The sequence below is a fragment of the Vigna angularis genome, chromosome 9 (genome assembly GCF_016808095.1).
Source record: "Vigna angularis cultivar LongXiaoDou No.4 chromosome 9, ASM1680809v1, whole genome shotgun sequence".
Lineage (NCBI taxonomy): Eukaryota > Viridiplantae > Streptophyta > Magnoliopsida > Fabales > Fabaceae > Vigna > Vigna angularis.
In genome coordinates, this window is record NC_068978.1 from 14,330,775 (window position 1) to 14,343,854 (window position 13,080).

The 13,080-nt window shown below is 39.5% G+C and overlaps 3 protein-coding genes and 1 long non-coding RNA gene across 4 annotated transcripts; 2 read left to right on the top strand and 2 right to left on the bottom strand.

Moving 5' to 3' along the window:
• The first annotated feature begins 790 nt into the window (after window positions 1-790).
• LOC128194112 (uncharacterized) lies at window positions 791-1,309 on the top strand. The gene is made up of 3 exons (XR_008245432.1): window positions 791-822; window positions 955-1,058; window positions 1,150-1,309. It is a non-coding gene; the product is annotated as an uncharacterized LOC128194112 (long non-coding RNA).
• Window positions 1,310-4,363: 3,054 nt separating this feature from the next.
• LOC108346508 (protein FAR1-RELATED SEQUENCE 1-like) lies at window positions 4,364-5,393 on the bottom strand. Its single transcript, XM_017585584.1, has 3 exons — window positions 4,892-5,393; window positions 4,599-4,804; window positions 4,364-4,513 (listed from the first exon to the last, which is right to left on the bottom strand). The coding sequence occupies exons 1-3, from the start codon at window positions 5,391-5,393 to the stop codon at window positions 4,364-4,366; spliced, it is 858 nt and encodes a 285-aa protein (XP_017441073.1).
• A 27-nt stretch (window positions 5,394-5,420) lies between these two features.
• Window positions 5,421-6,785, bottom strand: LOC108346509 (protein FAR1-RELATED SEQUENCE 5-like). Its single transcript, XM_017585585.1, has one exon. It carries the CDS (start codon window positions 6,783-6,785, stop codon window positions 5,421-5,423), a length of 1,365 nt encoding a protein of 454 aa, XP_017441074.1.
• A 17-nt stretch (window positions 6,786-6,802) lies between these two features.
• LOC108346510 (uncharacterized) lies at window positions 6,803-8,474 on the top strand. Its single transcript, XM_017585586.1, has 5 exons — window positions 6,803-6,866; window positions 7,708-7,857; window positions 7,943-8,079; window positions 8,152-8,253; window positions 8,340-8,474. The coding sequence occupies exons 1-5, from the start codon at window positions 6,803-6,805 to the stop codon at window positions 8,472-8,474; spliced, it is 588 nt and encodes a 195-aa protein (XP_017441075.1).
• Window positions 8,475-13,080: the final 4,606 nt, after the last annotated feature.

Below are 13,080 nucleotides of genomic sequence, written 5' to 3' on the forward strand. Positions count from 1 at the left end.
GTCCAACCGGAGGCCGTCCCATTGGTTATCCCCCCAATGCGAAGTTTTGCTGGGGATCCAAGGACCACTGTTGATGTAGACCAATTGTACAGAGCAGTCAACGTCAGAGAGATCACTGTATACAGGTATTTGTTGTGAATTGTACCTGTGGTTGGCCAATCTGTATTCAATGTGATGGACTAATATTTATATGTTTAGGGTTGTAAGCGAGATAATTGGGCAAACCTTGAGCACGACTTCATTTTACACTTTGGCCCCGATAAAATACGTTGATAACATGGTTAGTATTGTGACATTTCTTTGTGTTTGATGTTGTAGTTTATGTTAGTAAAGTGGAATTTTTTGATTGTGTAGGTGGTGTTATTTGCTTGTACGATATTTATGTACTTTGAGAAAAGGTTGTGCGGTGTTGTTAAGAGGATTCATTTTAGTCCATTATACTCGGTAAATAAAATTTGATATTGTATCATATATTTGATTGAAGAAAGTATTTTTGAATGATTTTTTATTGATGATTTTGAAATTGTCCACATCACCATATTCTTACAGATTATAGGAAACGTCCACAAAATCGTCATGTTTGGACGCTTCATAACTATAACAGTTATCTGCGTAGCGATCATTTTGGACTTGGAGACTTTGCCACAGCTGACTTTGTGAGTAACTTTTAATGTGCAATATTTGTCTATTTTTGGTCGGAAATGTGTTATTGATATTGTTTTTACTGTTTGTAGTTGTTTATGCAATTTGTCCACGACGATCATTGGTGGTGTTATTCAGTGAAATTAAGTTCATTAGAGATATTTGTGATTGACTCATTGGGTAAGGGGATCAGAGACCGGAAAAGGATAGACACAGCTGTTGTAAGATTCTACATATTTCATTGTTGATGACCCTGTGATTGTCAGATAACACTGTATTGTTTAACCTTTTTTTGTAATTGTTAACTGGTAGGCTAAAAATATGGCACGATTTTTTTGCCTCTTGATGAATAGACCGGAAGGTAGTATTGCTCCTTTGACTGTTAAACAAGAAAATATCTCATCCCAACCAAACTTGTAAGTTTTTAGAATTGTACTGCTGTATTATATTGTGTTGTGATGAATATATGTTGATAATTAATTTTATGTGGTGGGTATATTATTTCAGACATGATTGTGGAGTCATAATGTTGAAAGCAATGGAAATTTGGGATGGAGACGAGAAATACAACGGAAAAAGCATGCCTCAATATACAACCGTAAGTAGCAATTGTGTTTGTTAAAATTATGACATGTGTTGGTTTATAATGGGGAAAATGTTGGTTTCAGGAGGAGCTGCTTGGGATTAGAAAGAAATATGTATGTGACTGGATCCTCGACAACGAGAACATAAGACGAATGGAAGCCCTAGAGCTATATGGCATTTTTTAGGATAGCTTAGAGATGAAAAAATTTGTTCTTGTAACACAGCATGTTTATATATGTACATAATGGAAGTTGATAATGTAGACATTGTATTTGTAATAAGATTATTGGTTGGATTTTGAATTTTATTGTTTTGACGTTGTGTTTGTTATAATGAATTAATCTCTTTTATTGAAAAAATCACTCACCATTGTAATAAGTATTTCAATAGTAAGGGAAGGTTTCATAAGTGAAATTAACGGTGGTTACTGGAAGAGAGTTCAACAACTTATGAGTTGGGGTGGTGAAAAAACTAAATGATAATCGTTTACAGTGGGTTAGTAAACACTTACGCGACAATAATGTGTGTTTTGTACACAAAATTGAATTCAAATAGTGAAGCAAGGTGACTTTGGTGATCATTGCCAAAAACTGTTATTTTGACTCAGAGTTGCACTTGTGTTTCGAAGATGTTGGTGTTTTAGTGGTCTTACAGGGTAGTAGGTGATGTTAGGTGACCCTAGGCAATGGGGAAGAACCCATTCTGAGTGGGGGAACCAAGTTGTGCAAGGGGTGAGTGAGGGTGGTGAAAAGAGCCTGCTGTAATCGTTTACACACCCCTTGTAAACGATTACGCGAGAGAAAATCCTGTTTTGTACAGAAACTTGAACTGAGGTAGTCAGTCAGGGAAACCTGGGTGACCACTGACAAACCCAGTATGTTTGAGTGAGATTTGCACATGTCTTTGTGAAGTAAGTGGTGTTTGAGTGTTGGTCTATGGTGGTTGGTGATGTTAGGTGACCCTAGGCAGTGGGGAAGAACCCATTATGATGAGGGGAACAAAGTTGGGCAAGGGCTGAGTGAGGGTGGTGAAAAGACCCTGCTGTAATCGTTTACACACCCCTTGTAAACGATTACGCGAGAGAAAATCCTATTTTGTACAGAAACTACAACTGAGGTGGTCAGTCAGGATAACGTGGGTGACCAATGACAAACCCAGTATGTTTAAGTAAGATTTGCACATGTGTTTGTGACGATTGTGATGTTTGAGTGTTGGTCTATGGTGGTTGGTGATGTTAGGTGACCCTAGGCAGTGGGGACGAACCCATTCTGAGTGGGGGGACCAAGTTGGGCAAGGGCTGAGCGAGGGTGGTGAAAAGAGCCTGCTGTAATCGTTTACACACCCCTTGTAAACGATTACGCGAGAGAAAATCCTGTTTTGTACAGAAACTTCAACTGAGGTAGTCAGTCAGGGTAACGTGGGTGACCAATGACAAAACCAGTTCAGTGGTGTTGATGTTTTACTGACAACTGCAATTGTATTTTGTGTATCATAAATTAAACATTACAAATTAAATGATGAATATTGAGGGAGTACTTTGACAATAACGAACTTCATTAAATTAAAGACTTCAAATTATGAAGATAGGTACTGTGGTACATAGTTTTTTTCTAATGCAGAAAATAAAGCCTATACAAGCAATTCTAAGTGTTAGGATTATTTTCAGAAGCACTTTGCAAGTGTTGCAGTTGTTCTTCAATGTTCCCAACGCGCGATTGCAACGCATCAAACCTTGTATTGATGACCATGTCCATGTTTTGAAATCGATTTTCAAAGGCATCAAATTGAGTTTCAAAGGCATCAAATCGTGTACCAACGAAGGTGTGAAGTTGTTCTATGCGGTTGATGACATTATTTAGTGTTGTAGATGAACTGCCTTGTTCATCATCTGAGCCCTATTGATCTTGACCTTGCTGTAAGGGGGGATGGGGGGCGTTGCCTTTGGGAACCCATTCTCCATCATCATTTTGCACATAACCAAATGATGCTACAACTTCACTACCTATTTTTTGCTTGAACTTCACTTCTGAAATGGGATCAGTGTCAGTAGGCACTTCAAAGTGTTCCATGAAGATGGTTATCAAATGTGGATATGGAAACTTGGCGTTCTCCCTTAATGCTCTTTTCATCTTATATCTAATAAGATGTCCCCAATTAATTTGAATGGAATTTAAAAATGCCTATAGGAGCATAATATCCTCTTCGGATGCCTGACCAATATTGGTTGCACGAGGAATTAATACTCGAGTCAGAACGTAATGACGTATCCTTGGTTGAACCTTCATGTGGCCCGCTAGTATTCTGGATTGTATGACTGCATCATCTCTACATACTAGTTGCCTTGCAGTAACAGAATCGTATTGTTCTTTCCACTCATCTACAAGTTTTCCTTCATAACGAACACCATCAGGGGGGAGATTAGTGAGTTGTTGAAAAAGAGTAGGGCTAACCCTAATTTTTACACCTTTAACCTCGCTTCGAATAACCCCAGTTTCTGATATTAACATGTTGCTGTAGAACACTCTCACTAATTCTGGGTGGTAATGTCTTCTTAAAGACACAAATTTAGTGAGCCCAGCTTCGGCCAATATGTCATAGAATTGAAAGTTTTTTCCTTCAAAGTAACCGTCCTGTAGATACTTACTTTCCAATATCTCACGATTGACAAAATGTGAGTCATATTTGTGCTTTTGCTCATCCGACGAGAAGAGATCATTGTTAGGCGTTGGAGGTGATGACGATGGTGACGGGGTAGGACTGCGGCGGCGTCGACGTCCACCAAAGGAAGAAGATGCCTTTTGTTTCTTGGTTGCACGATCACCCATTGAATTGTGTTTAGGGTTTTGCAGTCACACTATTGAGGTTTTGTAAAAGTTTTGGAGGAAGGACGTGATTGGGTGGTTATAATCACGATTGCAATTCACACACGTTGTATATGTACTGATGTAAATGGGTAGTTTACTGTAATGACCAGGGTTATGTAATCGATTACGACTTCCTAGTAATCGATTGCAGCACTGTATTTTGGAGTCTTTATATGCTTTCCAAACATTCATGACTTGGATTTCATTGACTACCATTATGAATTACAAAAACATAATAAATTCACAAATAAACATTGAAGAAGTTTTATTTATCAACTCATGTTATCGAAATTGTTATGTACAGCTGACAACAACGACATAAAGCCTAAATGACCCATTTCGGTATCTTGTGATAGTTGGATAGAGTCGGCTTGAAATTGAACATGGTCATCACGTTCACAAACATTAGATGCCCTTGCCCCCTGCAACAACAGAATTATTAATTACAACTACATTCATACAAAATAAAGAATTTAATCAATATCTTGAACGTAATTAATGACTCACGCATTGAAGGGTGGGTGTTGTTGAAGTCTTTCTACATGAAGCTGACTTTCTTCTTTGGGTTCTTTTCTCAACGGTGGACTTCAACCTGTTTGTGCGTGGACATCCCTTTCGCTTAACAGTTGCAGGACTGTGAACAAGGACATCAGATGTTCCAACTGGACTATGTGGAATTGACGTGCATGCACCAGTATCGTATCTTAGTTGGCCTGCATCACTGATGATGTTATTTGTCATGGATGAACTGAACCCAAATTTTTGACCTAGACAATTAATTTATTTTTCCAATTGAGTACTAGCAACCTCAGACTCACATGCAACTTCAGCAATTTCATAAAAACGTTTGCACAACATCTTGTGTCTTTCCATGCGTGGGTCATTACTGGAATTACTATACGATGCTGCTATTAGTGTGTGTCTTCTTCGGATATTTTTGCTCCAACGCCGCAAAATGTATTGTGAGGGAACACTGTATACATCTTCTTGACCAAATACCAATAGGGAATGACGACATATAATGCCTCTAAACTCAAACAGTTGGCAAGAGCAAGTGGTTGTCTGTGTTAGGGGATCAAATTGAACCTTGTAAAATTTATCTGGTAAACGATTACCTTCCCACATTCGTTCTTCTTTTATAGTGTAAGTGTTCCATAAGTCGTCCTTTAAGGTGTCTTTGATGAAACAATTCATCCTTGAATGGAACTCTGTTTGGACCTCCTCAAACTTTGCATGTGTGTATTGGACTTGAAATTGTCTCTCAATCGGTGACTGAGAGCCACATGCAACAGTGGTGTTCATGGACGAGAAGTCCGCTTCTATTTCCTTCTAGGCCTTTACCCTAATGGCATTGTCGTATTGAACCACAAATTGTTGAAGTGTGGTTGTGGAATTAATAAATCCATCAAAAAAAGCATTAATTCCCTCACTTCTCTGAGTGGTGGACATACCGGCCCAAAATTTATTTTTCAAGTAACACGGAACCCATTTATGTCTCTCTTCGTACAAATTACATAGCCATTCATTTTCCTCCATTCCATGTTTGGTAAGTAGTTCCTCCCAACCATTTTCAAATTCTGTTGGACAACCACAATCATATATAAGCGCATGTAGTTCGCTTTTGATAGCGACATTATTTCTATAGTCGTGGAATTTTTCAGGGAACTTCTTCAGGATGTGCCATAAACACCACCTGTGCCTCGTATTAGGAAACACTTGTTCAATAGCATTGGCCATTGCCCTGCATTGGTCAGTAATAATGCCTTCAAGACTCTTATTACGCATGCATCTAAGCCAACATTGGAACAACCATACAAATGAGACAGTGTCTTCCGAAGACAACAATCCACAACCAAGTAAAATGGAGTGTCCATGATGGTTAACTCCCACAAAAGGCGCAAATGGCATGTCGTACTTATTTGTTAAGTAAGTGGTGTCAAACGAAACAACATCACCAAATTCTTCACATGCAGCACGACTTCTTGCATCAACCCAAAACACACTACAGATTTTATTCCCTTCATCCAGTGCAATGTCATATAAGAACTCGTTATTTGTCTCTTTCATTGAAGAAAAGTATCGTAGGAGTGCCTGACCATCACCATCCTTACATAAAGATCTTTTGTGTTGGACAATGTAGTTTCTCGCGTCCCACTCGACGAAGTCCATGTTTTGATAGCCCCCGACATCGTTCACAATGCTAAGGAAACTCTTATTTAACCTAACTCCAGCATCATGGTTTACCTCCAAGGTGTGTTTTGCTTGCATGCTTAACTTTCTATTCGCTGCAAAAAGGTTGGAGTTATTCGGGCAAAGATCATGGTTGTGGTCCAGAACAACGGTTCTTATAAACCACTTGTCGTCCTTCTTTGCAATGGTTATCCCAGCAAGGCATTGGTTAGTTTGACTTGGAAGTGTTTTCACCACTGGTTTGACGGAAGACACATATTTCCCTTTCCTTGAACAAACTATTCTCAAGTAGTACACGTTGTTGTCTTTATCTTTTTTAGAAGTTCTAGTTCGCACGGCAAACCCACATCTAATGGCGTAGTTTGTGTAAAATTTTCTAGCTTCAACCATTGATTCAAAACACATATGCACTGTTGGATCCATTTCCAATAAACTTTCATTACGGTCATGAACATTGTCATTATACTCATTCACTTCATCCACATCCATTGTGTGCTTCGACATTAGACCCAGCTTTAAAGATGAACCAAATCGTATTCAGTCATCAAACTTACTACAATTACCACTGTGAACTGAAAAAAAAAGGTAAATAAACCCATTTCGAAAAAGTGAAGTAATACTTACCATGTTGGAATGGTGGTGCCCTTTAATGAAGGTCAACTGGTCCTAACCAACATCCTCTTCAACATTTACGTCCACCATAAATGAACTTGTGTGGTTGCCACCAAACTTCCGAAGATGCTTCTACCCCTTGTGTTTAATGAAGAAGAAAGTAAGTTTTGTCGAAGTGGTTGGTTAATGGAGGCAAAAGTTAATGTTGGCCGTTGATGTAGGTCTTTAATACGCCAAAGCTATTATTTTAGGCATCTGAAGCACTAATTTGGTTACCTTGACAAACCATGCATTCAATGTTGTCAGCATAAAGTTTCTCTCTCTCATAACCCACAATCAATGCTTTTCACTTTTAAAGATTTCCTATCAAATCAGACATATCTCCACATTTAATGATACTTCATTTGAACAAGTTAACTATTTCTGAATCTGTAGTTGAAATAAAGTTTCATCCACGTCCATTTCAAGTAACATCTCGTCACTCGTAATGGAAATAATTATAAAAGACATATTTTTTTCCATTAAAAAATATTCATTTCATGTAATGTACTTCCCTTTAAATATCGGGGACAAACCCATTGTCTACACTTGAACCAGGTGACTATATTTCTAACCCTTTTACCATTATTTAAATTGTTAGTTACTTATGTAATGATCCCATTCATCTTGCCTTGTTAACGTGGTCTTTGAATTTGGACTGTAAATTTCAGCATAATCATGGATGCATAGCAAGACCTTGTTTATGATGATGATGTCCTTGAATCGTTCTTGAAAAAATGCGATGCGTCGGCATCGCTTATACCTGGTCCTGCAGGTAACATCCAAGCAACTTTCCTGAATAGAACGGGAACAGAAGAACCGAAATCGACACAAGAATTTGCTCGTGATGTTGCTCAGGCTACTTATGAACGAGATTTCAACTCCAATGCTTGGAAATGGGCACAGATGTTTATTGAACACCACGGTACACTCAATGTCATACACGGTTCAAACAACATTATTACGTTCACCAGTTCTAATCTGTTTTCATATATTTTATGTCATTGGAGGTCTCGTAACGGATGGCAAATTCGAAAACGTCAACTCCCTCCAAGAGGTAAAATCAGCAAAGGTCCTTCCATTTGTTGCTTGCATATTGAAAGAGTGCAAGCCAAATGGGTTGGGAGATATGCAATTGACTGTTAAGGTATTATTTCCTTTCCTTTATTCAACAACAGTACATGTTATGGTAGATGAATAACTTATTATATGTTTGAAGGACCCAACTGCCACGATGAAGGCTTCCTTGCACAAGAAAGTTCTTGAAGATCCTCAAATTGCAGACAATATCGGAGTTGGTTCTGTTATGCTACTCAATCTTGTAACCCATCCATTATGTACTTAACTTGCATAATTATCTTGGTGGTCTTTCAATGTTCTTCTGACTAATTTGGTGTGTACATTTAGGTCCACCCCTTCGCTACATGTCCGCAAAACTACTACCTCAATATTACGCATCGCTCTATAGTCAAGGTTTTTCCAGCTAATGTTTGTCCTCCGACAATTGACCTCGTTAACGAGACCCCAAAACCTGTCATTTGACTCCCTATGTGGGCAGAGAAGGAACTCAATGTCGATGACATCCTTCGGAAATTTGTACCTCCATCTGACCAACCATCAATGTCCAAACAACCAGACAACCAGTAGTGGGTTTTGGATAACTGTCATATTATATTAAGACGATTATAAGTATTTAATGGATAATTGTAATATTGAAAAACCTACAACGTATTATTGTTGGGTATCATTTCTACCTTCAGTTCTATTAATCTTTTCTTATGATGTGGTTGATTGTGTTATAAAGATGTTTTAAGGTTAATTGTATTATAAAATGCCTGGGACATGACCAACCACCATATACCAACACCCAAACACCACTAACTTAACAAACACATGTGCAAATCTCACTCAAACATACTGGGTTTGTCATTGGTCACCTAGGTTTCCCTCACTGACTACCTCAGTTGAAGTTTCTGTACAAACAGGATTTTCTATCGCGTAATCGTTTACAAGGGGTGTGTAAACGATTACAGCAGGCTCTTTTCACCACCCTCACTCAGCCCTTGCTCAACTTGGTCCCCCCACTCAGAATGTGTTCTTCCCCACTGCCTAGGGTCACCTAACATCACCAACCACCATAGACCAACACTCAAACATCACAATCTTCACAAACACATGTGCAAATCTCACTCAAACATACTGGGTTTGTCATTGGTCACCCAGGTTTCCCTGACTTACTACCTCAGTTGAAGTTTCTGTACAAAACAGGATTTTCTCTCGCGTAATCGTTTACAAGGGGTGTGTAAACGAATACAACAGGCTCTTTTCACCACCCTCACTCAGCCCTTGCCCAACTTGGTCCCCCCACTCAGAATGGGTTCTTCCCCACTGCCTGGGGTCAAATAACATCACCAACCACCATAGACCAACACTCAAACATCACAATCTTCACAAACACATGTGCAAATCTCACTCAAACATACTGGGTTTGTCATTGGTCACCCACGTTATCCTGACTGACTACCTCAGTTGAAGTTTCTGTACAAAACAAGATTTTCTCTCGCGTAATCGTTTACAAGGGGTGTGTAAACGATTACAGCAGGCTCTTTTCACCACCCTCACTCAGCCATTGCCCAACTTGGTCCCCCTACTCAGAATGGGTTCTTCCCCACTGCCTGGGTCACCTAACATCACCAACCACCATAGACCAACACTCAAACATCACAATCTTCACAAACACATGCGCAAATCTCACTCAAACATACTGGGTTTGTCATTGGTCACCCAGGTTTCCCTGACTGACTACCTCAGTTGAAGTTTCTGTACAAAACAGGATTTTCTCTCGCGTAATCGTTTACAGGGGGTGTATAAACGATTACAGCAGGGTCTTTTGACCAGCATCACTCAGCCCTTGCACAACTTGGACCCCCTCATCAGAATGGGTTCTTCCCCACTGCCTGGGTCACCTAACATGACCAACCACCATAGACCAACACTCAAACACCACTTACTTCAAAAAGACATGTGCAAATCTCACTTAAACATACTGGGTTTGTCATTGGTCACCCATATTTCCCTGACTGACTACTTCAGTTGAAGTTTCTGTACAAAAGAGGATTTTCTCTCGCATAATCGTTTACAAGGGGTGTGTACACGATTACAGCAGGGTCTTTTGACCACCCTCACTCAGCCCTTGCCCAACCTGGTCCCCCCACTCAAAATGGGTTCTTCCCCACTGCCTAGGGTAACCTAACATCACCAACCACCATCAACCAACACTCAAACACCACTTACTTCACAAAGACATGTGAAAATCTCACTCAAACATACTGGGTTTGTCAGTGGTCACCCAGGTTTCCCTGACTAACTACCTCAATTGAAGTTTCTGTACAAAATAGGATTTTCTCTCGCGTAATCGTTTACAGGGGGTATGTAAACGATTACAGCAGGGTCTTTTGACCAGCATCACTCAACCCTTGCACAACTTGGTCCCCCTCATCAGAATGGGTTCTTCCCCACTGCCCGGGTCACCTAACATGACCAACCACCATAGACCAACACTCAAACACCACTTACTTCAAAAAGACATGTGCAAATCTCACTTAAACATACTGGGTTTGTCATTGGTCACCCATATTTCCCTGACTGACTACTTCAGTTGAAGTTTCTGTACAAAAGAGGATTTTCTCTCGCGTAATCGTTTACAAGGGGTGTGTACACGATTACAGCAGGGTCTTTTGACCACCCTCACTCAGCCCTTGCCCAACCTGGTCCCCCCACTCAAAATGGGTTCTTCCCCACTGCCTAGGGTAACCTAACATCACCAACCACCATCAACCAACACTCAAACACCACTTACTTCACAAAGACATGTGAAAATCTCACTCAAACATACTGGGTTTGTCAGTGGTCACCCAGGTTTCCCTGACTAACTACCTCAATTGAAGTTTCTGTACAAAATAGGATTTTCTCTCGCGTAATCGTTTACAGGGGGTATGTAAACGATTACAGCAGGGTCTTTTGACCAGCATCACTCAACCCTTGCACAACTTGGTCCCCCTCATCAGAATGGGTTCTTCCCCACTGCCTGGGGTCACCTAACATGACCAACCACCATAGACAAACACTCAAACACCACTTACTTCACAAAGACATGTGCAAATCTCACTCAAACATACTGGGTTTGTCAATGGTCACCCAGGTTTCCCTGACTGACTACCTAAGTTGAAGTTTCTGTACAAAACAAGATTTTCTCTCGCGTAATCCTTTACAAGGGGTGTGTAAACTATTACAGCAGGCTCTTTTCACCACCCTCACTTAGCCTTTGCCCAACTTGGTCCCCCCACTCAGAATGGGTTCTTCCCCACTGCCTGGGGTCACCTAACATCACCAACCACCATAGACCAACACTCAAACATCACAATCTTCATAAACACATGTGCAAATCTCACTCAAACATATTGGGTTTGTCATTGGTCACCCACGTTATCCTAACTGACTAGCTTAGTTGAAGTTTCTGTACAAAGCATTATTTTCTCTCGCGTAATCGTTTACAAGGGGTGTGTAAACGATTTCAGCAGGCTCTTTTCACCACCCTCACTCAACCCTTGCCCAACTTTGTTCCCCTCATCAGAATGGGTTCTTCCCCACTGCCTGGTGTCACCTAACATCACCTACTACCGTGTAAGACCACTAAAACACGAATATGCTATTGAAAATAAAAATATGTGACCGAACCAAAATATAAATTTTTATATCATTCAACAAAATCCGATACAATACACTTTGTTTTCTTAATCTATTTACAATCATCAAATACACAAATCAATCATTACACTTTGTTTCCATTAATCAACTCAATACACATATCACTCATTTTTTATTCTAAGCACTACGGTTCTGGTGTATGGAGTCCTAAGTGCTCTTCCCTTGTAACGCCTTTGTGAGCCAACCCTAACATACGTCTTCAAAGCTTGTTGATTTGTGTCAGTGTCAGTAGGGGATACAAAACCAGTGTTCATGGATGGTTCTGTACGAGGCACACTTTCTCCACCGTGATATTTATTTTGTCGTTTTGCCTTCTCTTCAGCCAATTGTGCCTCCAAACCTGCAACCCTCCTTTTAAGTTCTTCAATTAGAAATTCTTGTTCCTCTAAGGTACGCATAAAAGTTTCTCTTCGATTTCTTTTTTGTATCTTATTTGGTCTTGGTTGGGCATCCTTTCTTGTTGGTGTTGGTCTGTATTCCTTCTTATCCTTGGTTGAAGCACCAACATCAACATCATCATCATCAACAACCTGAAATTTATCCATATTTCAGACTACACAACTTTACTCAATATATCAAAACATAACAAAACTTGGGATAACAAACCACATACCAAACCTATCTCCATACACCGTTTTACGAACTTGTCTCCAACACTTCTATTCATCCAATGCAAAATTCGTCGAAATTTATCGATTGGACCTTCGGGTGGAACAAAATGCTCAAAAAACCATACCTAAGAAAAATAAATCATCTTAACTTCTTCTAAATCACAAAACAATAAACAAACAATTTACATTTTACATCAACAAGTAATAATTACCTGCAGCATGTAAACACAACCATCCACGTAAACGTTTGTTGTACCTTTACCTTTCTTTAAGCCATCTGAAGCTTTGCACAAACTACGTAACAAAAAACGATAAACTAGACTACCCCAACAATAACTACCCAAACCACTTAAGTTGTCAACAATATTAAACATTACGGGAAACACTTTTCCGCTACGTTTTGGAAATAAAATCTCACATATCCCTACCAATAGGTAAAGGCTACAAAAATGAGAACAAGGGATTTTTTTCTTGTGTTTTCGCATTAGAACTTTCTATATCGAATTCAAATCCTTTGTTCCTTTACCTATGTATTTCACACATTGAATATTACCCATTTCCTCCTTGAAGTTAATATTTTCACCATCTGTACTTGATGGACAAATTTATGAACACCGAAATACGGCGTCACAAACTTGTTTTACAATCGGCAAGTATGACCGAATCGTTTCAAGTAATAAACTTGGTAAGACCAAGTATCGTTCTCCCAAAGGACTCACGGCCTAGTTTAGTTATGTGATTCGTTGATTAGCTAAGACTTAAGAACGAAA